The 24,257-nt window shown below is 48.2% G+C and overlaps 6 protein-coding genes across 6 annotated transcripts; 3 read left to right on the plus strand and 3 right to left on the minus strand.

Annotated features, from left to right (window-relative positions):
* Positions 1 to 8: 8 nt before the first annotated feature.
* ARB_07898 (LipA and NB-ARC domain protein) lies at positions 9 to 3,970 on the minus strand (the record flags this gene model as incomplete). Its single annotated transcript, XM_003013740.1, has 7 exons — positions 9 to 1,449; positions 1,514 to 2,567; positions 2,620 to 2,992; positions 3,050 to 3,276; positions 3,343 to 3,412; positions 3,611 to 3,830; positions 3,888 to 3,970. The coding sequence occupies 7 exons, from the start codon at positions 3,968 to 3,970 to the stop codon at positions 9 to 11; spliced, it is 3,468 nt and encodes a 1,155-aa protein (XP_003013786.1).
* Positions 3,971 to 4,885: 915 nt separating this feature from the next.
* On the plus strand, positions 4,886 to 6,732 carry ARB_07899 (folylpolyglutamate synthetase, putative; the record flags this gene model as incomplete). Its single annotated transcript, XM_003013741.1, has 5 exons — positions 4,886 to 4,990; positions 5,067 to 5,186; positions 5,257 to 6,152; positions 6,251 to 6,414; positions 6,467 to 6,732. The coding sequence occupies 5 exons, from the start codon at positions 4,886 to 4,888 to the stop codon at positions 6,730 to 6,732; spliced, it is 1,551 nt and encodes a 516-aa protein (XP_003013787.1).
* A 734-nt stretch (positions 6,733 to 7,466) lies between these two features.
* ARB_07900 (fungal specific transcription factor, putative) lies at positions 7,467 to 9,497 on the minus strand (the record flags this gene model as incomplete). Its single annotated transcript, XM_003013742.1, has 5 exons — positions 7,467 to 7,702; positions 7,785 to 8,310; positions 8,365 to 8,860; positions 8,927 to 9,239; positions 9,311 to 9,497. 5 exons carry the CDS (start codon positions 9,495 to 9,497, stop codon positions 7,467 to 7,469), a joined length of 1,758 nt encoding a protein of 585 aa, XP_003013788.1.
* A 5,048-nt stretch (positions 9,498 to 14,545) lies between these two features.
* Positions 14,546 to 15,316, plus strand: ARB_07901 (NADP-dependent alcohol dehydrogenase; the record flags this gene model as incomplete). Its single annotated transcript, XM_003013743.1, has 1 exon — positions 14,546 to 15,316. The coding sequence occupies one exon, from the start codon at positions 14,546 to 14,548 to the stop codon at positions 15,314 to 15,316; it is 771 nt and encodes a 256-aa protein (XP_003013789.1).
* A 1,689-nt stretch (positions 15,317 to 17,005) lies between these two features.
* ARB_07902 (uncharacterized protein) lies at positions 17,006 to 17,191 on the plus strand (the record flags this gene model as incomplete). Its single annotated transcript, XM_003013744.1, has 1 exon — positions 17,006 to 17,191. The coding sequence occupies one exon, from the start codon at positions 17,006 to 17,008 to the stop codon at positions 17,189 to 17,191; it is 186 nt and encodes a 61-aa protein (XP_003013790.1).
* A 4,979-nt stretch (positions 17,192 to 22,170) lies between these two features.
* On the minus strand, positions 22,171 to 23,948 carry ARB_07903 (uncharacterized protein; the record flags this gene model as incomplete). The annotated part of the gene is made up of 2 exons (XM_003013745.1): positions 22,171 to 23,347; positions 23,416 to 23,948. The coding sequence occupies 2 exons, from the start codon at positions 23,946 to 23,948 to the stop codon at positions 22,171 to 22,173; spliced, it is 1,710 nt and encodes a 569-aa protein (XP_003013791.1).
* Between the last annotated feature and the right edge of the window lie 309 nt (positions 23,949 to 24,257).

Raw genomic sequence — 24,257 nt, forward strand, 5'->3', positions numbered from 1 at the left:
GTTGTTTATCACCTTTTGTAAACATTCCGTATTTTCTTGCTGAACGATCTAGTTAAGCCCTTGGGACTTTCCCGTATATCACTCTGCTTACAGCGCAGTTTGATAGCCTCGATCTCCCTTTCCACACTTCTTTGTTCGGCATCAATTTTTCTTTTAACCTCCTCGGACACATTTTCATTCATATCTTCTTCACAGAGAGTGTTTTCCTCATATTTAGAGGCGATGTCCTCAGCCGCTCTAGATGTATTGCGAATGATAGGATCAGAGCCAGTCTCCCCTAGTGGGCAGACGACATAGTTGTACCAGTAGGACCCAAGGCCAACAATCCAATATTTTCGATCATCAGCAGCAAGGCTTCTTTTTGCGCGGCCCAGAGTCTTTTTGCTTTCGTCAAATTTCCCCGTGCGGAACTGGATTTGGGCAATCGAATATAGAATAAGTCCATGGTTGAAACTGTCTGCCCATCCCGCGCTTTCAACAAGTTCTAGGGCATGGTTCCAGCGGTCAATGGCATTGCTCCAATGGTGCTGAATATGCGATACTCTCGCAAGCCCTGTCCATACAAGAAAGTTGTTTGTTCTGGCGCTGACAGTCATCTTCTCAGCGGGCTTGCAAAGTGATACAAGCTTCAACAGACATCCTTCAGCTTTCTGAAACGAGCCACGCCGGATAAAGCTCTCAGCTAGGGCTAGCTGTATCCTTATCCCCCCACTGATAGTCTCCCATCCGCGTGTGTAGACTATTTCAAGCTGTTTTTTCAACACCGCCTCTGCCCTTTCTGGATATCCCAGTTCGCAGTACAGGTCTGAGAGGTTGGCAAATAAGGCCATATGCCAACCTTCACTTTCGTTGCAGTGCCGGTCAGTGATGTCCAGAAACATTTCTTCGAAATATTGCAGTGCTGCCTTGAAGTTTCCTTGGTTTTTGAGAATCCTTCCTAGTGCTATATTGCGGCCTCTTAAAACAGTGACTTCCATTGATGAAGGGCTCCTAGAGTCCAGGGGTTTCCAACTTTCAAGTACCTCTTGCGCATGTATACATTCATTTCCAAGTATCAAGTTTTCAGCGTATGAAGATGTAATTCGTCCTATGTGAGCGTTCAACCGTGGGTTAGAGGACAATCTGGAGCTATGTGCTTTAAAGTTATTGACATGCTGCTCCAAAGCTGCATTAGAGCCAGCCATGTCGCCCTCTAAGCGCAGTATTTTGCTCCGTCTATGGGCAACCCATGCCTGTAAGTAGTACTCTTCACTATCATGTAGAAGATCGCTGACTTTGCTCAAGCTTTCGCGTCTCCACGAAGCGGAACTATATTTAGAAGCGGAGAGTAGCAATGTGCAAAATGAATTCTTCACTTTTGGGTATAATTCTAATTCAGGCTCAACACTGTCAAACTCATGAAGGACATTGTGGACGTGCTCAAGGATTTCTCGTCCTATATCCCCAGAGCTATCATCAGCGAATGGTTAGCATTCTTGTTGTAGGGAATGTCGCTCATTACATAACAACTTACAACTCGGTGATGTATTCACCGTAAGGAAATGCCTGGGCAACCAGTAGAATCGCCTGTGCCCTCCATTTTTGCTGTACATCGAGAGGCACCCGGTGAGAAGCACAGTACTGAACTAAGGGATGGACGGAGATAGCCCTTCCTCCTCGGCTACTGAGAGTTAGTTGTATTAAAGAAAAGGCCAGCAAATTCTCGATTGCTTCATCAAGCTTCATCTCGTCAGTAATAAGGTCGATAAGCTCAGGGTCCAATCCCGCATCCACGGGAGAAATATCTGTGACTTCACCATCCTCACCCCATATTTGCTTAGTTGAGCAGCCGCTCCGCAACATGGATTCGGGGATATTAGAGGCTTGTAGGAATGAAAACAGTAGTAGTAGATGCGAAGCCCTTGGGGAGTCCTTTTCTAGCTGGCGGAAGTTAAGTTCCCAGACCGTTGCCACTGTCTTTTCGTGATCTCCTATGCTTGGGCTGATTCTCAGGACTTCATACTGTTTATTTTTAAACAACCGGTGATAATCCTTCAGTGATTTCTGGCGTCTCCGAATAAAAGCGCCAGCCTGGTCAATAGCCAAGGGCAGATATCCTAGTAGGTGGACAATTATGCTAGCTTCCTTGTCGTCATCTTCGGATGGTGTTTGAATGGCGGCTTTCCCAAAAAGAACTTGAATTGCTGCATTTTCTTCGAGCCCCGAGATTATCTGTCCTGCAGGGCTAATGGCCCCAAGTATAGCCTGATCACGGCTAGTGAGAATGATATGGCCCCAGGATGCGTTTGGGAAGTACTCCGTTATTTTAACGGACACCAAGTTGTCTATTCCGTCAAATATTAACAGCCAATCTCGGTTTGTTTGCCTGGAGAACCATCGCTTAAGAGAGTCCACTTTGTTAGGTTCTTTGGCGGAAGCGGTACCAAGAGGCAACATGTCATAAACCCGGTGGAAATCTGCAATTAATGCCGTTTGTGAGGAAGCATTGAAAAATGCAACTCCAGACTTGTACCTCGAACGATTTCGAAATGCGTATTCTACAGCTGTTTGACTCTTTCCAGAGCCTCCTATAAAAAGGTTAGCTTAATTCCCAAATACTTAACGAATATAGAGCCCTACCTAAGCCAGATATTACATAAACTCGTGGTTTATTGCAGTTAGATTGTCCAAAGTATGATTCCATCTCACTTAGCAGGTTTTGTCGTCCCTGGAAAGTGATGCAGCGGGCAAACGGTACTTCAAAAATAGGTTCATGGGTTGTCGTGATTCCTATTTTTGGACTTATTGCACCTCTTGGCTTTAAGGGAGAGCATGGTATTGGTGTTGCCTTTTTTGCCTTGATATTCTGGTAGAATTGAATGAGCTGTGAAACAACAGGACGAAAGTTGCGGTCGTCGGCCGAAGAGAACCGGCATATATTTCGATGATCGGCATATAAGTTAATGTTGACCTCTCCGGGAACCAAAAGCCTAGCAGATCGCCTTTTGATAATCTATAGCCGTAGTTAGAACAGAGGGTAACTAAGACAAGGAAGAAATAACATTCGTACGTGAGTGTTGAAAAGCCCGAACGATGTGGAATATAATTCATAAAATGATACTATGTGGAGCTTCGGTACTCTCTGGAGGAAATCTTCTCTAATTTCAAGAAGGGTATTGGAGTCCACACGGAGTATATCTAACAAGTTTTGAGCTGGATTAAGAGGGGATATCATTGTTGCAAATTTAGCAATAGCTCTGCCCGTTGTTGCAAGATCACTTCCATCATTCGGGGTAGCTATTACACTTCAGTACTAATTCCTTCACGGAGTTCTTATCAAATCTGAAATATATTTGGACGTACCTAAGAAGAGAATGCCGTATGTTGCATCTTGGATTGCAGTTCGAGCATCCACAGTTCTAATAGAAAGCGCCTATCAGTCTTTGGGTTAGCAGGTAGGTTATTAGGATAAGAGTAGTTGAGAGAAATAAAGAAAACCCTAGCACCTTTTTCACGATGATACCCCCTAGGCTATGGCATACAAATACTACTGGCCGCGTCGATGATACCTCAAGATGTCTCGTTAGCTGGCCACCGTACCACGATAGATGCAGTATCTGACCATACTTACATTGGTCCTCAAGTCAGCAATCTCAGCAAGTAAGGTCTCGCAGATACACCTCAGGTCCTGATCTCCGGTAAAGTTGGCGAATTTAGAATTATAGCCAAAGGTCATAATCCGGGCATTTGGTAAGCTTGCGGGAAGTAAGTCTTTAAGCCACATCACTCCGGTGTCTCTGTGTTTCCAGGATATGAAGGCATCTCCATTGAGTCCATGGACAGCTACTAGACTGAGCAACCAGTTAGTTATACCCACACATGATGTACACAGAGTAGACACGACTCACTCAAAGACAATATCCTCAGCCTTCTCTGGGGAATGAAGTACCGTTAATCCATATGTGTCCGACAACTCTTTGTTGGTCGGCATCCTGACTTCAGTAACTAGTTATCAATCGAGAATGCAGTTCAAAGGCGATTGAATGTGACCATGACAGTTCCACCCCATAAACGTGATGGGCGACACCAGGTACCTATTTGCTCACATTTACACAGGGTTTGTCTTGGAGCATCTCCATACAAATCCAGGGCAACCATGGCTGTTATAAAGCCCCAGGTTGCAGGATAAAAATAGTTAGGCGGGCGCTAGTTACGGTGAAAGTGGCCTGCATGCATTCCGTATGAATAAGAAGGCATGCAGCGCGAACAGTGAACACTGTTTGATGGCTGCAGAACCCATGTTCAGCGCCTGTCAGGGTCATAAATTTAGTCCTCGACCCGCCCCCTGAGTGGCTTTGAGGGCTTCCATTGGCCCCCAGCACATTCCTCTAGTTAAGCGCCCACAATCATGCGGGTGGTTCAAAATACTGTTGACGTGTAAGTAGTTAGTTAGTTATCAAACCGCCGAGTCAAAAAGGGGATCCCCTAACCTATTGGTGGGAGAGAGAGTGGTTACATATCTTTGACAGAATGTTAACTACTTGGTCCTGTGCACTCAGCAACCACTGGAGAGTTAACTGACCCGGTGTTTTACAGACTCTGCCGAGGACTAGTTAGTTAATTGGCGCTTTCCTGACACATTTCCCTCGCTTTTCGTCGATGCAGGCCAGTTTTCAATCCCCTAGCGACCTGGTTGGCTCTTCAATGTGCGTCACCAAGGGTTAACCAGCTATTGACTTGTTAATTGGGGCATATCACTTTTAAAAGGCAAGGATTGTGCTGATGACAGGGGTGTACAGCCCACAGACGATCTCATCATGTGAGTCAGCCCGGCGGTTAGGCAGTTGAAGAAATATATATATTAATGGATGTCGGTTGATCAAACGATAACTTTTGGCATTCCGCGATGGTCTTTCGACTATCACATACCTGGTTTGGAAGATATATTCATTCAAACGCTAGTTGCTGGGTCAGAGCAATGGAGGGAACCGTAGCAAATCCGACATATCATGTACGCAGGCTATTCTCTCGTCCAAACCCGAACCATTCATTATCAAGGGTTCAGCTCATGAACGGTAACTAAGTAGGATGCCATTCAAAGGCTGAACTCGACCCAGACTGGATTCAAAGTACTGGAAGAGAGGAGGCGATTAGCACAGAAGCTGGACTCCTCTGGTATTGAACAGATGCGTCAATGGCTTCGGCATGTAGGCCATTCGGTAATGACATCTTATCGAGTCCAGTATAGTTAACTTGTTATGCTGATTCCATGCCTAGACGAAAGCCCTGGACCGCCTAAATATCGTCCATGTGGCTGGGACCAAGGGAAAGGGGTCAACCTGTGCCTTTGTCAACTCCATTCTCGAACAGTACCGTGCAACAACAGGGGCCCCGGAAAAGGTTGGAATGTACACATCTCCCCATCTTGTGGCTGTACGTGAGAGGATCCAGATCAACTCGAAACCCGTATCCGAGGAGCTTTTCACCAAGTACTTCTTTGAAGTATGGAACGCTCTTGAGTCGTCAGCAGTGAGGGAGGGCCTCGACCCAGCAATGAAACCCTCATACTTCCGGTTTCTGACGCTGATGTCCTTCCATTTATTCCTGAGGGAAGAGGTGACCGTTGCCATTTATGAGGTTGGAGTCGGTGGTGAGCTGGATTCAACAAACATCATAGAACAACCCGGAGTAACTGGAATAACCTCGCTTGGGATTGACCATGTTGCGACGCTCGGCCACACTATCGACAAGATTTCCTGGCACAAAGCAGGTATCATGAAGACCGGATGCCCAGCATTCACCGTGACCCAGGCCCCTGAGGCCATGTCTGTCCTTAAGAAGAGAGCGCAGGAGAAAGGAGTCACGCTAGGCCTTGCCGAAATAATACCTGCTCTTCGACAAGTAGATATCAAACCAGCTGAAGACTTTCAGCTGCAAAACGCATCTCTTGCCGTGATCCTGGCTTCTGAGATACTCCGAAAGCTCAACATTGCGCCGGGTATCGACTTGGAGAACCTCCCAGTACAGGTTGTCGAAGGGCTCCAGAGAACGGTATGGAAAGGACGATGCCAACTCATAGACCGCAACAATCAGCAGTGGCATCTTGACGGTGCGCACACGCACGAGAGTCTGCAGGTTGCCAGCTCCTGGTTTGGCCGTCTTTGCCAGAACACGTCAGTATATCCTTCTCCCCCCTCCCCCGGGATCTCCCTCGCAGCTCCACGGTTTGACACCAAACCACCCGTCGTCTCTGACCATCCACGCAATATAGGGCCGAGCCGCGAATTCTCATCTTCAACCAGCAGTCCCAACTCCGGGATGTTGATGGGCTCCTTAGCACAGTGCATGACGTCGTATACAACCGGATGGGTTTAAATTTTCAGCATGTTATGTTCTGTACAAACATCACATACAAAAGTAACGAGTATAAAGTTGGTATGTGTTTGGCGAGCATCCATCCATCCAGACCAGCCACAGAGTTAACCAGCAGATATGTTTGCAGATTTTGTAGATAAGAACGTTGACCCTGAGGATCTAAAAAGCCTCGTCTTCCAGAAGAAGATGGCAGACTGCTGGAGCAAGCTTGACCCAGCTTCTCAGGTCTCTGTGCTGCCGTCTCTTCAAGAGGCCGTCGAGCTGGTTGACCAAATCGACAGCAGCACAAAGGGAACAAAGATCTTCGTATGCGGGAGCTTCCGGCTGGTTGGTGGGATGCTCTCGCTCCTGGACCAGCAAGTCTCGGATGTACGGTGAGTAGTTAAAAGAGGTCCTCAGTCGGGGGATGAAGGGCTGGCTTGGAGATGCATTTCCTTTGTTTGTATGTAGCTGTGGCGTTTTCTCAACGGCTTTGTAGATAGATAGATATATGACCATGCGGCCGGACTGGATAAATAACACCTAGCTTCAACGCCTACAATAACATTGGAAGTCCTCTAAACCATAGTTACTAGTGACAAAAACTGAGGGATCGAACGGAATGAACAGTATTCAAACTAGCGGTTGCTATGGCAGGTTCTGGCTGATTATCAGAACATCTGAAAAGACTAGATAAAATCTTCAATATTCTTTTTAGTTAATTGCTAACAATATATCAAACAGCAGATCAGGTCTTCAATAGCAAAAAAGGCACGAAAACACAGGCTGAGCATCAAAAGCCCGGTACTTGCTGCCAGAAAGGAAAAATACAAGTCTAAAAACGCCACCCTCTCATAACTCGCCAGCCGAGTGCCCGTCTATCACTTTACATGCCTGAAATAAGAGAAAACAGAGGGAAAGGAGTGGGAAGGGAGCGGTAAAAAAAGGAGTGGTAGTGAGAAACCGGGCAGGATGGCAAGGGCTGAAGAGGAGAAATTGTCATGACACTTCCTAATAGAAAAGGGGTAGGGTGAAATCGTTCTGTGTGCAAGTATCGTTATGCATAGAGCAGAAAGTCGTAAAACATTTAACATTAAAATAAATATCAGTCGGCCTGGAGTCATTTTTTTTTCTCACTCCCCTGAGTTCAATAGCCAGAGAGACGGGTCTATCATTGGCTCGGGAAACACCCGGGTATCTTCAATGTCTTTGAAGATGCGTGGTAGGAACACGTCAAGAGTGGGATTAGCGGTCTTTATCTCAGCTCGATTAAAAGACCTAAGGGTAGATTCAATAGGGTCTAGGATCCTGGAGTCTGGGCTGCCTGTTCGGATAACTCGAGCCAGGTATGCACAAGCAGTATATATAGCTAGCGAACATCAGTCAGTACATCTGTTACCTATCACACTATTCGATGTATCACACTATTCGATGCTGCAATGGATACTCACATAAAAGGATAAAGGGGTTAAAATGCTTGATGTTATGGAGTAAATTTCCTTCAAGCATTACCCCTGAAAGTGTTATGATTTCCATCGCTGAGTTCTGACACCTCAGTTGCCAGGATTCAATCAGGGCTACTGGCAGCCGGGCTGGTACGGCTGCGGTGATGGCTGTTTGATAAAGTGAAATTGCGGCAGCATGTCTAGCGGCGTTTAGGAAAGAAACAGTGGGATCTGCAAGCAGAGTGAACTGAGTCAGGTCACCAAGACAGGCTTCTACCCTGTTTATGGTAGCGTCAAGCGCCTGATGGCTGGCCCAGAACTGCTGTTGGTTCTGGTCATCCAGTTCATAGCTGTCTGCATGCCGAGCATGTTTAAGGGTCTTAGCCCATGTCGTAACAATAATGATGGTAGCCATATATGGGGTCATTGGGGATAGATCAGGGGACTGTAATAGATGGCTTAGGGTGAAAGGATGTTGGGGAGGGAGTATATCTGAGCTTTGGTGAATGTATCTTGGAAGACGGGTAGAGATCTAATGATGATGATAAGTGGCAGTTCTTTATATCAAGGATAGAATTCGTCTCACCTCACGCTCCGAAAAGGCCAGGGAGCCTCCAAAGGATATATTGATCAGACAGTCAAAGACATAGGTAGCCCAGAACGTGAGTCTCTTCTCTTCCAGTTCTACTTCATCTTCCTCCGGCGCACCGACTCGGTCAAGCTTTTGCAAGCCCAGCAGCTGGACCAGCCGGGTACATCTGGCATGAGAGATCCATGCCCGCGGTAGATATGATCGTCTGAACTCGTACAGAGCTATTAGCAACGAGGCCTGCAGAGTCTCGATCTTGAAGAACTGGCTTCCAGGCCCGCCCATGTCTGATAGCTCAAGTTCTCTTCGGGCGCGGTGGTAGCAAGCTTCCTCGAGGGAAGGATTGCCAGACACCAAAGCCCCATGGGTGCAAATGGCATAGTAGATACTGCTCTTCCATGGCTCTGACTGGATCACCACGGGATTAGCGAGGTGCCGCCATTGATCGAGCATTGGGAAAAGGTGACTGTGTGATTGAAAGAATGCTTCTTGGCTACAGTTGATTGTTTTCCTGTAAGCATAACAAGCCGGATCTCGATGGGAGGAAAGGCAAGCTTACAGTTTTAGCATGTTTTGCGGTGATAGTATACGATCTTCGTAATTTGAGTGAGGAATGGAAAAAGACGAAGATGTAGATGAGCCAGAAGAAGGCTGTGTGACGGGAGGAAGCCCAGCAAAGGTATCCAAAGCCCACTCGGGCTGCGGGGATTCCATGTCAATGGGCAATGCCATGTAAGAAGATGGGCTGAGGGGAATGGGGCTCTGGATGGTATTGGTAGGCCAGCTGGTATAAGGGTAAGTGCCTGGGGTAGCAAGGGGGTCTTCAGTGATGGCCCAGCATGCTTGGTTTGCTAGCTGGGCTTCTGCTCTTCCTGCTCAGTTGGAGAACGAGCACCGGTCAGTAGACGGATTCCCAGACGGTAAATTGATATAAATCACATACTGAGACGGTCGTTCATCATCTGGAGCTGCTGCGTGAGGTCGGAAGTTCCGGCATCTGAGCTTGACGGAGTTGTATAGACACACGACTGCGACTGTCCAGCGCATCTCGAGCACGGCTGCTGTCCATCACAGCGGATCTTGCGTTCCCGGCAAGTGCGGCAAGCAATGTGTCTTGGGCGTTTGGACATTTTGTAGTTGTATGAGTATCCGGTTTGAGTATCCGGTCTTTGGGTCAAAGAATAGGGAGAGGCTCCCGAAGCTGTGTGTGGGCGTGTGTGGTCGATCCGAACCAACGTCGTGTGCTCCAGGCTTGAATATATATATACCTTGGTAAGGGGAGAGTGTGATAGACTTGATATAGTACTTCACGGCGCATTGCAGAGAGCTCGTGCCTTCATATATGTACTTATATCCCACCCTCGAACCCCCTAAGCCCCCCCCAAAAGGAGATCCGTGAGAGGCTGGCATGGGTATGGGACCTCTGGCAGCCCCACTGAACACTCTCAAGCAAATCTGCATCCTTTCCCGCTTGCTGGGAATGTGGAATTTGCGTCTCCCTTTTTTTTTGCAATCCTCGTCCAGCTTTGGCTCCAGCTCTCGAGACAGAGACAGAGACAGAGGGCGCCAAAAAGTCTGACAAGGAAATGAAAACTGTGAGCACCCCTGCACCATGTGCTATTTTATTTTCAAATTGAAAAAGAAAGAAAAGCCTTCCTTTGCTTCAATTTTACTTTCTTTCTTTCTTTCTTTTTTTTTTTTTTTTTTTTTTTTTTGCATCTTGGTGGTCAAAGTAACTATCCTCCTGGGCGTGTGAGTATATCCCGGCCAGCGGTCACCAATATTGGACGGCCTCTCCTCCTCCCCCCCATGCGGGCCAAGTTGCGCGCTGGGTCGGGGAAGTGGAAAAGGATGCCAGCCCTCTGCTCCACTGCAGCGCTACCAGAGGGAAAAGAAAGGGAGAGGGAGCCAGGGTTTGGAGGTTCAAGACCAATCACTCTATGGTCCAAGGCTGGTCTCACACTTGCATCTCGCATCCACTCGTCTTCAGCGCTGCTCTGTATGGAGCCAAGCGGGATTAAACATCCTTCCTTCAAGAAGGCAACGTCTTAGCCATCGGCCAGGAATCAAGCTCGTCCGCATGAAGGCCATTAATAAGTTTAAAACTCGACGTGTGCGTGAGCCTGTCATGCCTGACGTCGTCGTTACTTACGACAGGCAGGACGGGCGCAGAAGAAGCAAAGCGAGAAAAAGAACAGAAGATTGAGAAAAAGCAACGAAGAGGACGAGGGCTGGATGTTGGTTAACTAGTTAGTTAACGAGTTAACTTGTTGACGCGCTGGCTGGTGGTCAGTCCATTATCTTGATCGTCTTATAACTAGGCATCAGTGACCAGGCCTGCAGATGACCCCGATATCCCCAGACTCGATGCTGATAAGTTAACCAGCACGCTAACCAGTTAGTTACTTAGTAGCTAGTTATTAATTGCCTGCTTGACGCTGGAGACGAAGCCCACGGTCTCCCCCACGGCCGCGGGAGGGGAGATGGCCGGTAAACCGGTCAGCGAGTCAACATTCTGGTCGTGTGGGAGAGGAGGCTCATCCTCCTTCACTCGCCTGGGGCTCTTCCTGTTTCATCCTCTTCTGATGAGTGACTAAGGGGAGCAGAGAGGCTGTGTGGTACCGCCAGCCGTGGTTGGTCGAGTACTCTGCAGCCCAGCTGATGGATGCTGATCGATGATCCCGAGGGCAGAGCCGGCCACATCACAGCGGGTAGAACGCCCCTTTCCCACAGCCTTCTTCTGCCAGATGTTCCAGATGGACTGTCGAAGCCGGCCAGGTGTGACAAATTACTCAGGTATTCCCACTAACTAACTATTCATTAGCCAGTCTCGGTGGTATCTTGCGCCCTCTTCTTGAGAGGCCTCTCCGCCCCAGGGTGGTAGGCGTCTATACGAGGAGCAATCGTATTGTTGCTTATTCCACCTGTGACTGTTACCAGGGCCACGTTGAAGTAGGGATGACAGTCTTGTCTGCTCTGAGTTACATACCTGCATGTACAGCGTAGGTATATCCTCCAGGCGCATCCAGGTCAAACAGGGGGAGAATATTTCCTTGCCCTGCTGTGCATCCAAGTCCGACGAACATCCCCTATTTTGGCTACCGATCAGTGCTTCTAATCAGTTGTCCAGCGTTGCATCATACATCATCTATCAGCAAGTCTAGCCTGCTCGCGGACAGCCGTCATCACCACGGTTATTTGGCCGCTGGCAGATTCCATATGCGAGAAGATGAACTGGCTGTACACAAGCGACCACAGCCCTGAAATGCCGAGTGATAACTACTGGTGACTAGTTAAGAACACCGGGCCTGGCAAGGTAGTTACCACGGCGTGGACTTCGTATGCCATCCTCCAGACAGCCCCCTTCCGATTGTTTTAGCTGCTGCGATGTGCTATGGAGAATGGACTATGCATAGCCGCCTATGTGCCACACTCCTCATCCTCCACCGCTAGGAGCAGCGGGATACCAATGGGATATGCGATACGGCACCTCGGAAGAGCGGATAGTTGACGGGAGAGCAGAAGGGCACCTCGCCAATCCCCCTTTTCTTCTGTTCTCCATCTAATAAACATGCACAATATTTGATTATCATCTGCTCACCCCCATAAAGGCATCAATTGCCTCTACCAGAGGCATCATAACTTCTCTTGAGGCGTGGGGTTTGTAGGATCAAAACGTGGCCGGCGATCATCACTCTGTGCATGTGGCTATCTCCAAAGACGGTTGTTGGAGAAATCGTCGAAGAAAAAGAAACAAGCTGGCTGAGCGTAAAATGAGGCCACGGAGACGTAACTGACTCTCTCCCTCCCTTTTCGTCAGTCAAGAAGAAAAAAAAAAAAAAAAAAAAAAAAGGTACGATAGAGGTCTCCCCTATTTTTGCGCTTTTGCGCAAGCCAGGGTGCCTCTTCCCTGCCATATTTCCTCGCAGGCATTTTGACTATTCCATATGGACGAGACAAGGGAGCCAGCACTCCAGAGAACGGGCAAACCTATGTTCCAAAAACCAAGAATTCATTCTGTAGTAACTAAATTCCTTGAATATATTTCTGTCTCTGCAGTTAGAAACGAGTCAGTTATGCCAGTTAACTGACCGGTTAACTACTGCAACGGCATGATGTTGAATGGAAAGACACCCACGCAAGACCTGCCCGGTATCCCAAGACATAGTTAAATCACCCGCCCCTGAAAAGTAGCCAGTTAAACTAGTTAGTTAACTAATTAACGAGTTGATTCCATTCGACCGGCTCGGCAACCCCACGGATAAAAACGCATCAGAAAACAATCCAAACATATATCCAAGGATCTCAAGGAATGCTGTTATTTGGGCTTTGTAAAAATAGAGAGCTTTCCTTGCCTGTTAACTAGGGGATACTCTGACAACGGGGCCCCTACTCCCTCCCCCTGACCCGGCCAGTTCTGCAAAACAAATGAGCAGAACTGGACGGAGCCACTCGGGATGACGACATTGAAGATGACAGTGCGAAGTAATCTTTCGTGGGGGTTATCCAGCTACTGAGCTCGTTATCGTGGTGGCAGACATAGGAAGTGAGATGTGTCTTCGGGGAGAGGAGGGGGGGGGGGGGGGGTTCTAGATACATAACTAGTTACAGTAACTAAACTAGTCCTCGGATGCATCTCCATGATCCCGCCATTCCGCGCGAATTAGCTGGTTAGAAAGACGACCAGATGGATTATCTGAGCGGAGTGGCAGTTATTGATTTATAGATAGGTCGATTTAAATCTTCCTGCGGCTTATCTACGAATATATAGGTCAATATACTGGACTCCTAGGGAGGAACCAAGAGGCATCCTTATATGATTGATTCTTTTCTGACCCCAGGGAAAATCAATGCTATACCAGTATCCATTATCCATCACTTTTGACTACTTGTCCATTAACTGGTCATTACTCTTATTTCTAGCTCATTCACAACCAACACCCCCTCCCCCCTTTGGGGAGGGGCAGGCTCTGGTATAGTTCTGTGGCTATTTAGCCTCCCTCAGAGCATTTCAGGCGTACAAGACGACCTCAAATCCATGATTCTCGTATCTCCAAGGTACATAGGGTCAGCATTATATACTAACCCTCATAGCTCGGATTCAGAAGCGGTGTGCGTCACCCCAGAGGGCAGTTGGGGATATTTATACCGACACAGCTGCGCGAACTTGAGAAGAGCCGCACTATCAACGGCCGTAGAGATCTCATCGCGGGGCCAGCAATCCTGGTCCGCCATCTTCGCTGTCCCAGGTTGAATGTAGATGTAGGCGAGACACTGCCATGTTGTCGTCGGCAAATAATTCCCTTCATCTGCCCATATTTATAGTACATGACCACCCAAGCCTCGACAGTTAAGTAATAATAGATCTTGATTGCGTGTTTCAAAAGGGTCCTGTTTATCTATTTACCCCATCTTCCAGCCTCACCTTCTTCTGACCTCTCATTGTCTCCTGGACAGCTTGAACTCGCTGTATAATAATGACAGTTTGGAGCTGTAACACTTCCCGGACTCACTTCAACTTGCCAGCACGACCTCGAGAAGCGATGACGCAGGAAGAAGGCTATGAGTTCACTACCTTCAGAGGGTCTGACGCCGGCGCAGTAGTAGCCTCTCAGACGAGACGAGCGCCCTTAACGAGCAATCAAGTGATGATCTCCATCACTCACTCCGGCCTGTGTGGAACGGACCAACATTATCGAAAGGCCGGCTGTGTACTGGGACATGAAGGCATAGGCGTTGTCCAGTCTCTGGGGCCGGATGTGAGAACCCTGAGGATGTAGGTCCTACCCGCCGCTGGTTAGAGAGAGAGAAGAAGAAACTTACTAACAACAGTCTGATATTGGTCTGGCTAGCGGACAGCGGGTTGGCTGGGGCTATGTTCATGGCAGTAAGTCATTCACCCTTTTCTCTAGATTGGTTATTGGAGAGCAATCAACTCGGCCCCGAAATCCCGCTGAAGTTTTCTAATTATACATAACTACGTAACTACTCAATCCCACAGCTTTCAACAAGACACGAGCATGGAATTTGCAAATTGCCCTGACTACCAAGCGCAGCTTTGACTGACACTATGTCTTACTGCCTAGCATGTTACAAGTGTCGGCAATGCCTTGAAGGCTACGACCAGTTCTGTTCGGCACGCCAAGTATACGGCGTGACAAATCTTGACCAAGGGTCCATGGGGTATGCAGCTATATGGCCGGAATCCTCCCTTTATGCAATACCCGACAAGCTCTCCTCGCTCGACGCTGCACCGATGATGTGTGCTGGAGCAAGCATATTCAACATCTACGAACAATGCGGCATCAAACCCAACGATAGAGTTGGGATTATAGGGCTAGGGGGTCTTGGCCACATGGCACTGATATTCGGAGCCAAGCTGGGCTTGGAAACGGTCGTCTTTACGCATAGTGTTGCAAAACAAGTTGACGCTATTGTCATGGGTGCAACAGAATTCATCCCCCTTGAAGACCTGCCACGCATTATCTCAGCTCGGCGGAAGCGGCGGGACAGTGACAGCGGTATCGATGACCAGGAAAGAAATAGCATGGATGATGGAAGTGAAGTCGACGCTGAGAACATCCGACCGCTAGACCACTTGATAGTCACCACTACAGAGAGCATAGATTGGTCTACTTTTTTTGAGCTGATGGCTCCACGTGGTACGGTGCATTTGCTAGCCGGGAACACGAAGGACAATCTTGTTGTACCTTCTGCGGCGCTGATCGACTCCGGGCTACGGGTGTTCGGTAGCCTTGTTGCCCCGAGAAGCGTCATGATTCGAATGTTGGACTTTGCCGCTAGAAATCGGGTGAAGCCAATAGTACAGAAATTCCCCCTCACGGCAGAGGGGGTCAACACTGCATTCCAGAAACTGGATGAGGGGACCATTCGATACCGCGGAGTGCTGGAAACCCCGATGGACTGTTTATACAAGGTTTCACCATAGCTCATTTTTCTCCTTACCTTACGAGTAACCGCACGATCGGCCAGTCCAACGTTGGGTTTCATGTTTTTATTCGCTCGCTTAGAGATTGGAAATGCACTTCCTTTGTTCTTGTGTCTCAGACTTAGCTGTTGCATACATTCCTTGATTACGACAGATTTTATTGCTTCAACATCCCTATAAAAATCGGAAGGCGATCATTACCATGAGGTTATACATCCATATAGCCTATCCTTCCTCTTGAACGTTATCTGTACGCCCGTTTAAAAATTTCTCTAGTCACAGACCGAGCAAGGGTGGCATAGCACAACTACAAAACTAGTTGTCTTATGAAAGCTCCTGGCTGAGACGAAAGAGATGTTCATGCAGGCCCGTTTGGCCATGATATAGGCATGCCATGATTATCCGATCCTGTATCCCTCTGCAAAAACATAGCCACGTTCTCTCTAGTAAGACAGAAGAAAATCGGGCGGGAAAGGATTGCTCTCCCAGCATCAACCTCTTCTATACGTAGAAGTAAATCTGCCAATGATGTCATGGCCAAAAAGCACTGACAATAGCACATTTTTCTCATTGGTCAATAAACGGTTAAGGTTCGATTTATAGATGCCGATCATTACCGCTTTTACACAAGCGCGGCTTTATTTTTGCAAAAAGCTTGTGGGGCAGGTCCAACCTTAACCTTATATACCTGAAACTCTAACCTTCTTGTTATGTTAAAAAAAAAAAAAAAAAAAAAAACCAAACTTTCTGCCAATCCATAACACGAGCAGCCATGTGATGTCAGCAGCTTGCTCGCATAGCAAAAAGGCGAAGCAACTCCAGTTCTCTCCAGGCTCAAACGGAGAGTTAGTTACACAGAAGGTTGAAACTCTTCCTGTGCCTGGCTTGGCCGCTTCATCCTTAGTCTGGAAGCTCGAAGCTTGCTCTGCTCTGTGTGAGGATAGGAGTCGATCAGCAATTAGTACCCAGGCCTTTGCTGCAATCTAGACATAATTAAAGACAATTGCATTTCTTCAAGAAGTATTTTTCTTATCAGCTATGGCATGCCCCTGGCAAACGGTGCTCAATCTGACCGCTACTGCCAAGGTACGCATCGACCCCAGGATATACCCACATGCCTACCAAGACTAATATCGGCCACGATGCATACCGTGCGGGCAAAGACCAATCCAATGTGATAATCAATATCAAATCGACAGTTCATCTCGTTTCAGAAGTGATGAGGAGACTTACTCCGCCACGTGGGTCCAAACTGTTCCCTGTTGCCATGTTTCCTTCGTGCCAACGAGTGGAAGTATAACTAAATCAAAACCGCGAGAGGGACAATGATGGAAGAAAAAGAAAATAACAGGCACCTCTCATCCTTCAGAAGGCTAAAGGAGCATCATACCCCGAGAGTAAAAAGTGGTTTCAATCTACATTTAATCAGCAGACGGAGGGAATGTACGTGCATATAGATTGATGGAGATCAGTTTAATAACATTGTCTCCTCATGAGTATACAGCAGAAGAGTAGTTATATTATTACTATATCTAAAGATTGTATCAAAATATATATATCTGGATTAGATCTTGTCTTTATTTGAGATATGGACTGCTAGTCAGAACTCTAGAAGAACTCTAGGTTGTGCTACCAACCACGGAACATTTGGACCAGGCTCGGGCTCTCACAAACTCCTTATCTTTGACGATGAACGAAAATAACAAAAATAAAGGAAAAGAAAAGAAGAAAGAGGGAAAGAAAGAAGAAAGGAAAGAAAACGAAAAGGAAGACTATCGAAGACTTCGATTCAGGGATGTATCCCTTCCCGCAAGGATATTACTTCAGCGATGCCACCAATCAGGTTTCTGCCCGGAGCATGAGATAGAAGGCTGAAACATAGCCCAGACCACGCAGAAGAATAAGGAGTGAGAGCTCCCCCTCGGACTGGTAGTTGAGGAGCCGCTGCACAGCCAATCTTATAAATCCAAGGGCAAGCATCAGGGATCGGGTATAGGCATAGCTGAAGGAAAAGATTAATTTAATCAGCTTTGCGTCTTCTTCCTTCTCGTTATTTCAATGTCAAGTTCTCCGTATCTCGGTGTCTTGGTAATTTGGGGGCCAGCCAAATCCACGTTTCTTGTCTATCGTATTCAACCCTTGTCTGCCATGCGTAGCTATAATTTCAAACCACGTTTATCCCCTTTCTTTTTGGCCGGATGCACTTGATCAGTAGTTGTTGTAGAAGAGCTGGAAGCTTTTGATTATTACCAAGCGGGAGAGGATTAATGAATCTCTCCAGATGCTGTGGCGTTCCCAAGAGACTAAGGAGAGGACAGCAATGTGATAGATCTACCTCCCTGATGTTAGATGGTTTCTTACGAATGTCTCAGAAGCTGTGTGATGCTGCTGGTTAACCTGGAGTTAACTCTGACTCTCGCTAGAGATGAAATTGATTGAAGTGCGAGTTGTTCTCACGGCTGGCCCTCAACGTCAGCATCCCTCGTAAGTGATATATTCATTATATTGCAAGCAGTTGACCGAGTGCCCCTGCTGCAGCGTTCCATGGAAATATCTACGATGGCATTCGGACATATTACCCACCAGCAATCCCATCGACTAGCGAGCTATCCCCATGACAGCACCAGGCTGCTGTACATGTAATGAGCAACAACTGTCTGGCTAAAGCCCTAGCAGTGGATAAATACTCGGGCATTTCCTTGGGACACGGGAAGACAGGAAGCCTTCCGGGATAGCGGTCAGTTACTGTTGGCTATTCAAATCGAACATCGCCGTCTAGACAGACGATCTATACTGAGTAGTTAGCGACATCGCCAGCCATACTTATGCGTCAGCAGTCAGTCAATGTCCGCTGCATGATGGCCTTTCCATACCTCCAGCCCGCGCTGTACATGAAGGTTCGTAATCCCCTTTTCTTGTCTAACTCTTATCCTCTCCAATGTAGTTACATTCTCGGTTGTGTCTCGTAACTCAGCTGGACTGCTCAATGACCGACAAGCGAACTAACTGATGGCCTTCAGATCCACGTCGGTGAGGTACGTTCTGGTTGTACCCTCAGTCAGCCATCTCCCCTAGAAGAGACATTGGTTCTCCCCAGCTGTTGCTGCAATGAGCCCCGCGTCTATCAAACATCCAAGTCTCAGATCCTGACGGGATCGCACAAGGGCTGTGCTGCCTGCCCGCCACCCGTCGATCCAGCGCTAGTTAGCTAGTTATCTAGATGCTGGCCGTGTGACTGGACTAGATGGCTTTCTTCCCCGGAGAATCGGGCCCAGCTAACGCGGCATGACGGTGGCTAGCATACGCCCCAGGGATTCATCAAATCGGTCGATGGATTCAAACCGTATATCGATGCCACTATTACCTTCGGCAGTGACTGGCTCTCATCCAACTCTCTCGACATGCTGCCACGTATGAATATGATCGGCCTTGCGCAGTGAGTGCTCCTCCATCAGCTAGTTGGGGGCTATATTAGTTAGTTATCAATATCACGGTTTGATATTTTAACTAGTGGACAAAACTAACTACCCGCTGTGCTATTTTAATCTCTTCCCGGGGGTTTCTATTTCTAGCTAACCTTTTCGACCCAGAAACTATGATGGCATCCCCTTTGCATTCCGGTTCGATGGTATAGTAGCCATCTCTCGAGACGCGGCAACTCCTACACCAAGTGCATGCACTGTAGCGCCCAAGACTGCTCCATTTGGCTTCTCAAGTAAGCACTACGCCTCCTTGTTGCGCACTGGTGGTCTCTAAATATAACCTCTGGCTCGCCATATTTCGGTCCTTATATAGCTAACCTTCCGTCTAGCCACAAACCACTCCTTTTCCAGTGGCCACGAGTCTTTTCAAAATATGCTAAGATATTCTTATGTCGGCCACAGCAGATACACCGTCACCGGAAATGGCATTCTGGTCGAATGCTTCGTATCCAGGCTGACGCATGTTTGCTGAATCTGGACAAAACAAGAGAAAACGAGGAAGTGTGTGAGAGAGAAAACGGCTGGCCATTCGAACCCCGTTTATCTATGCATTGCATTTATGATATTTTGCATCTGTCGGGTGGGCGGGATCTTTCGTTTTTGGTCTTATTTTTTATTTTTATTTTGTTTTCCTTCGAGAGGCACAGGTGTTCTCAATGGGGAAATATATCGGATTCATGTATTTTGTAAAGTCTGGGGTGTCGTTCAAAAGGCTGCATTTTATACAATACTTCTCGCTGCTTGGCCGTCTAGATTGGATAGTAGGACTGATACTGGCCATGGACGTCGATATACCATGTACTGAAGTATCTCCAAGTATCACTCGCGGGCCGAAGCAAGTACGCGATTCTGCTGATGGAGGGTGTGCTATACCACAGGCATGTCAAGCTTTATGTTGCATAAAGCCGAGTATTTAGAATATGGATGTAAGCAAAGCATTTCCCAGCAGTAAATGCAAGCTGCTGGTAAAGTAGTCACCCGCATCCCCAAAAGAGGAAGATGATGAGCCTGACAAGGAGGGAAGAGCACAGATGGGGCAAAATGAGCTCGCTTAGACCGCTGATGGAGAAACATTGCCGTTAATATGTATGCATTATATGCACCAGGCGCACCAGGCACATCAACTGTGCCAGAACAGACCGAGTACGTCAATCCTCATTCTGACTTCCCTGACATTTGCCATCAGCCGAGAGATGTAGATGGAGGAGGGAGCCCCCACTCCCAACAGACAACAGACCCTTGCGAGAGAGGTGCGCCTAGCCACTGCAGGACATATGGATTACCTCTATACCAGGTGTCTAGCTGTCTGCATGAGGAATCCCATCCTTATGCTAAATCCTGCCAACAAAAAAAATGGACACGGACCCCTTTGGCTATGCGGCGGGAATGCAGCGGGAACGCAGCGGGAAGTGGAACACAGCGGGAAGTGGGAGCTGTGGGGGTATACTTGGTAACCCCTTATGGGGGCACGCACTTCAAGATTCGCCCAGCTGAAAATGATGGGCATCGCGTCAATGCCGGCGCACGGGATATCCCAGGGCGAGATGGTTGTCAGCTGTCCCTCTGGCCCCCTCGTCCTTTCCGGACTGTCGGGCCTGGTAGGCTAGTTTCAAAGAGTTTCCCATCTGGTTATGTGGGATGGATCTACATACACACCTAGGAAGTCTCCCTTAACCTCCCCGACCAATATCTGGGTGGTGGTGCCCCAACATTGGGAAGAAAAAACGGTCAAAGGATGATCCCATAGTATCTATGTCATAGCTATTCAACTTCTCGGCGCACAGTAGAGGGTACGAGATAAGGTGCGAGCGACCGAGAGAGCTATACAGCACAAATAGGTTGTCATTGTGGTATTTTCCCCTGGATATGCAGTCCCAAGCTTCATGGCATCCACAGAATCCTCCCAACAGCGGTGACAGCGACCGAATCTTTCAAATGGTGAGAAGCCGACCGTTCCAGTTCGCGATGTAACTACCCATCGTAAGAATAGGTTGCATGAATTGCAAACCGGGGCATATGCTGATCTGTTTAGTTACCAGAGCGATGGGCATTGCTGATAGGAGATATCTGCCGGTTGACCAGTCAGCCCCAGAACATGCATAACGGGCGGGTGTATACGTTATCGATTAAGGGCGATCGAAGTGGGCGCCATATTGCTTGTGCAGCTCATCTGCCAATCGCAGCCTTCGGTCGGGCTGGGGAACGCATTTTCATTCCACGGACATCCGGTGTATATCCCTGAACCTGCAGCTGGAACGTTCCAGCAACGAACCGGAAAGGAGAGTTGATCTACTCCGTTCCTCTTCTTCCCCTCCAGTGTATTTACTGTGTAGGCACAGGGAGGAGATAGACAGCTGGCACACCCGAGGTATCAAATCCTAGGGAAGATGGTAATTCCCTGGCATAGAGGAGGCGATAACCCATGCGGCATCATATATCTGGCCCATAACCACCAACCCCCGCGACTGGTCTTCCCTCACGATAAGAGATAATTGATAATACCTGCAACGGCGGTAAGCAATCAGGATGCGTATATACATATCCAGACTCGACAACAACCCCCAAACTGCCCCCCAAGGGAGCAGGGGTAGGAATATCAGATTTCCGAATGGAGATATGCACATAAGGAGGCATCAAGAAGCGTGACGGCCGAGTTATGCACGTCCTGTAGCTGTGTGATGAGAGAAATCCCTGTATTGGTATCCAGCATCCAACTGCGCAGGGGGGGAGGCAGGCTTTCGGTTTGTCGGATAAAAGTCATGAAATCCCCGATCCCATGCGCATTTTACCGACAGAGATGAAGACGAGGAGGACATTTTTCTCGCCTATCCGCGTCAAGAGCGCTGACAGAGTTTTGGCCATCTGTTCCGTGGTCTTCGCAGCTCCCACATAATGATCGCCCCAAACAACAGCATGGATGCTGGCAGTGCGACATGGGCGCGTCATCATCAACTCACCTAGACATCGAAGAGCTGAAGATATGTCGTTGGATAGGTCGGCTTCCACTGAGAGATATCTGAGTTGGTTGGGGGTCACATTTTATATTGGTCTCTTTGGTAGGCAAAAGCTCACCTGGGCCCTAATATCATCCTCTACGTGCGTATCTTTGGTAGAAGCGGGAATATTTGGCGGGCCAGTCAAGATGTTAAGATAGCCGGCAATAGTCATCAAGAGCCAAACGGGGATCATATATCTGCGTAAAAAGGTGTGAATATTGCCATCTATAACTGACTGGAAGAGAGTGTTCGAACTGATGGAATCTAGGAATTTTTCATTGATTCATGAATGTAGATGCATCGGCAAGTCCAAGTCCGATATTGTATTTTCGTAGACAGTCGGTGTCTCAGGAGTAATATGATTGTAGAAATGTGGCTAATTCCACAGATTTCGTCCTGTTGCGATCATTCCAGCCAAAACACCAGCTCCAATAATTGATCCATCAGTTGCCTCTCGCAAAAGAACACTCTTCCCGCCATCCTGCGGCCCAGCTCGAATAACCAGTCGGTCAATATATCCCTGACACAGTACCTTGAAGTTGGGATAATGCTGAATGATGCTCCCCGTATATGCCACGACCAGCTCCTCGGGGCCTCGCTGCCAGTTCACAGTCGACCTTGATGTCGGTAGAAGAAGGGGGTTCTGGTACGGGGAAGTGGCGCAATGCAGCTTGCCCAGCGAGGTGCATCTCTGCGGGCACTCGAGACGTATTTCATGGTTGCATGCCAGTAAGGCAACTGACGCTGCTGCGATCAAGGCGGCCGAGCGGGTTTGAACAGCAGAAGCAGTGACTCGCAGGACACGGGCAGACGCCGGAGTCCAGAGCCATGAGTTCTTAACTGGTGAAGCAAGCTTTCGGCTAAGTCTGGCGGCTAGTTCGCTGTCTGATCGGGAGGTAGCGATGACATCGGAGACAAAGTCGATCGTGAGCGCGTAGGGCTTCGTAAGGGCGCAAGGGAGGACGGCAGAGGGGTAGGACATGACTGTGGTATAGTAGTCATAAACTATGATACGAATGAGTTCTCCAATGTATCTACCACCAGTCATGTATTCAAATGGCTGGAAGCCCGGCCGGACTGAGCATGCGCTCAATTGATCATCCCATGCTGTGCTGATTGACAACTCCTTCAAGGGGCCCTCAGTCCCCTGGAGCGTCCACTCTGTGCTGATAACAGCCTCCGTTGCTTTAGGGCAATATGAACGTATCTGACGGGCCTTTGTCTGGTGCAGGTCCTTCAGCTTCATGGGGATAGTAGCATTACAGCCAGTGCCAACAACGATTCCCATAGCCACCCTGGTGTTTGGCAGGGATTTAACTGCGTATGCGAGTGAGACCAGAGTTGCCACTGTGTCGTTGGCTATGGCTATGACGTTAAGACCTGGCAGGGCGTACGTTTTGCGTCGTTTGGTCTGAGGCTGTCGTTGACCATGGTTGGGCTGGTAAGAATGGCGCTCATAGCCATCCAGGACAGCTCTGCGGAGGTTGAGGTTCGATTTTATGGCAAATCCCTTACCAATTGGCATCAGTGTTGCTTCGTCTAGCGACTCTTGTCTATATCATGTAGACAACCCTTCTGTCAGTCCAAGTTCTACGCGGCGTAGCTTTGTGGTAGTCCCTACCGTATAGGCAGGCTGAATGATATGCCAGTCTCTATCTCTCGAGGAAGAGACTGATCAGCTGAATCATGGGAAGCGAGCTTATCAGCAACGACTTCAGCTATACAGCTCCCGATCCAGCCAAAAAGAGCTTCCTCATTATCCTCCTTCAGACGCTCTTCAATCCGCCAGGCCTTCTCAATCGTCCTCCGTACTCTTCGGCCGGATACTGATCGGAAGGCACTTTGATCACTTCGACCACTGGGAGAATGACGACTAGCTGGCGAGCAACCTAGCAGCTCGATAAAAGCGACTCTTAGGTTGGTCATCCCGACATCGACGGCGAGGTAGACGCCCGTTTCTCTACCGCTGGGCAGGCAAGTGACCGGAGTAGGGAAGAAATGGCCATCTCCCGTCAACGCAAGGGTTCGGTAGACCTTCGACAGGCGGTAGGAGAGCTCATAGAGTGCCGCATCCGTGATGGTTAGTGGGCGGAGGAAGCTATCAATTGTTCGGCAGTAATGCTCGTCGTCGTCCGAAGATGAAAGAACCGACATGGCCGTATAAATCATCAAAAAGGCTCAGCTAGTTATTTAACAGCTGAAAAGAAGTAAACCTGATAGGTATATTTCAGTAAATTTGTATCCATCGAAGGAACGAAGAATCGTCCTCGTTGGCCATAAATAACTAACAGAACAAACCAACCTGTGAGCCCAGGGTCTCCCCCCCCCAATACAACTCCATCACCCCCTAACCAGCTCATCTCCGCCATCTCGCTCTCTCCTCGCTGTTTCGTCTTCTGTTCTTCCGCGTCTTCGTCTACCTCTCCCTATCGTTGCGCAAGTGGTATGATGTTACCGTGACTC

The sequence above is a fragment of the Trichophyton benhamiae genome (genome assembly GCF_000151125.1).
Source record: "Trichophyton benhamiae CBS 112371 chromosome Unknown contig00075.49, whole genome shotgun sequence".
Taxonomy (NCBI): Eukaryota; Fungi; Ascomycota; class Eurotiomycetes; order Onygenales; family Arthrodermataceae; genus Trichophyton; species Trichophyton benhamiae.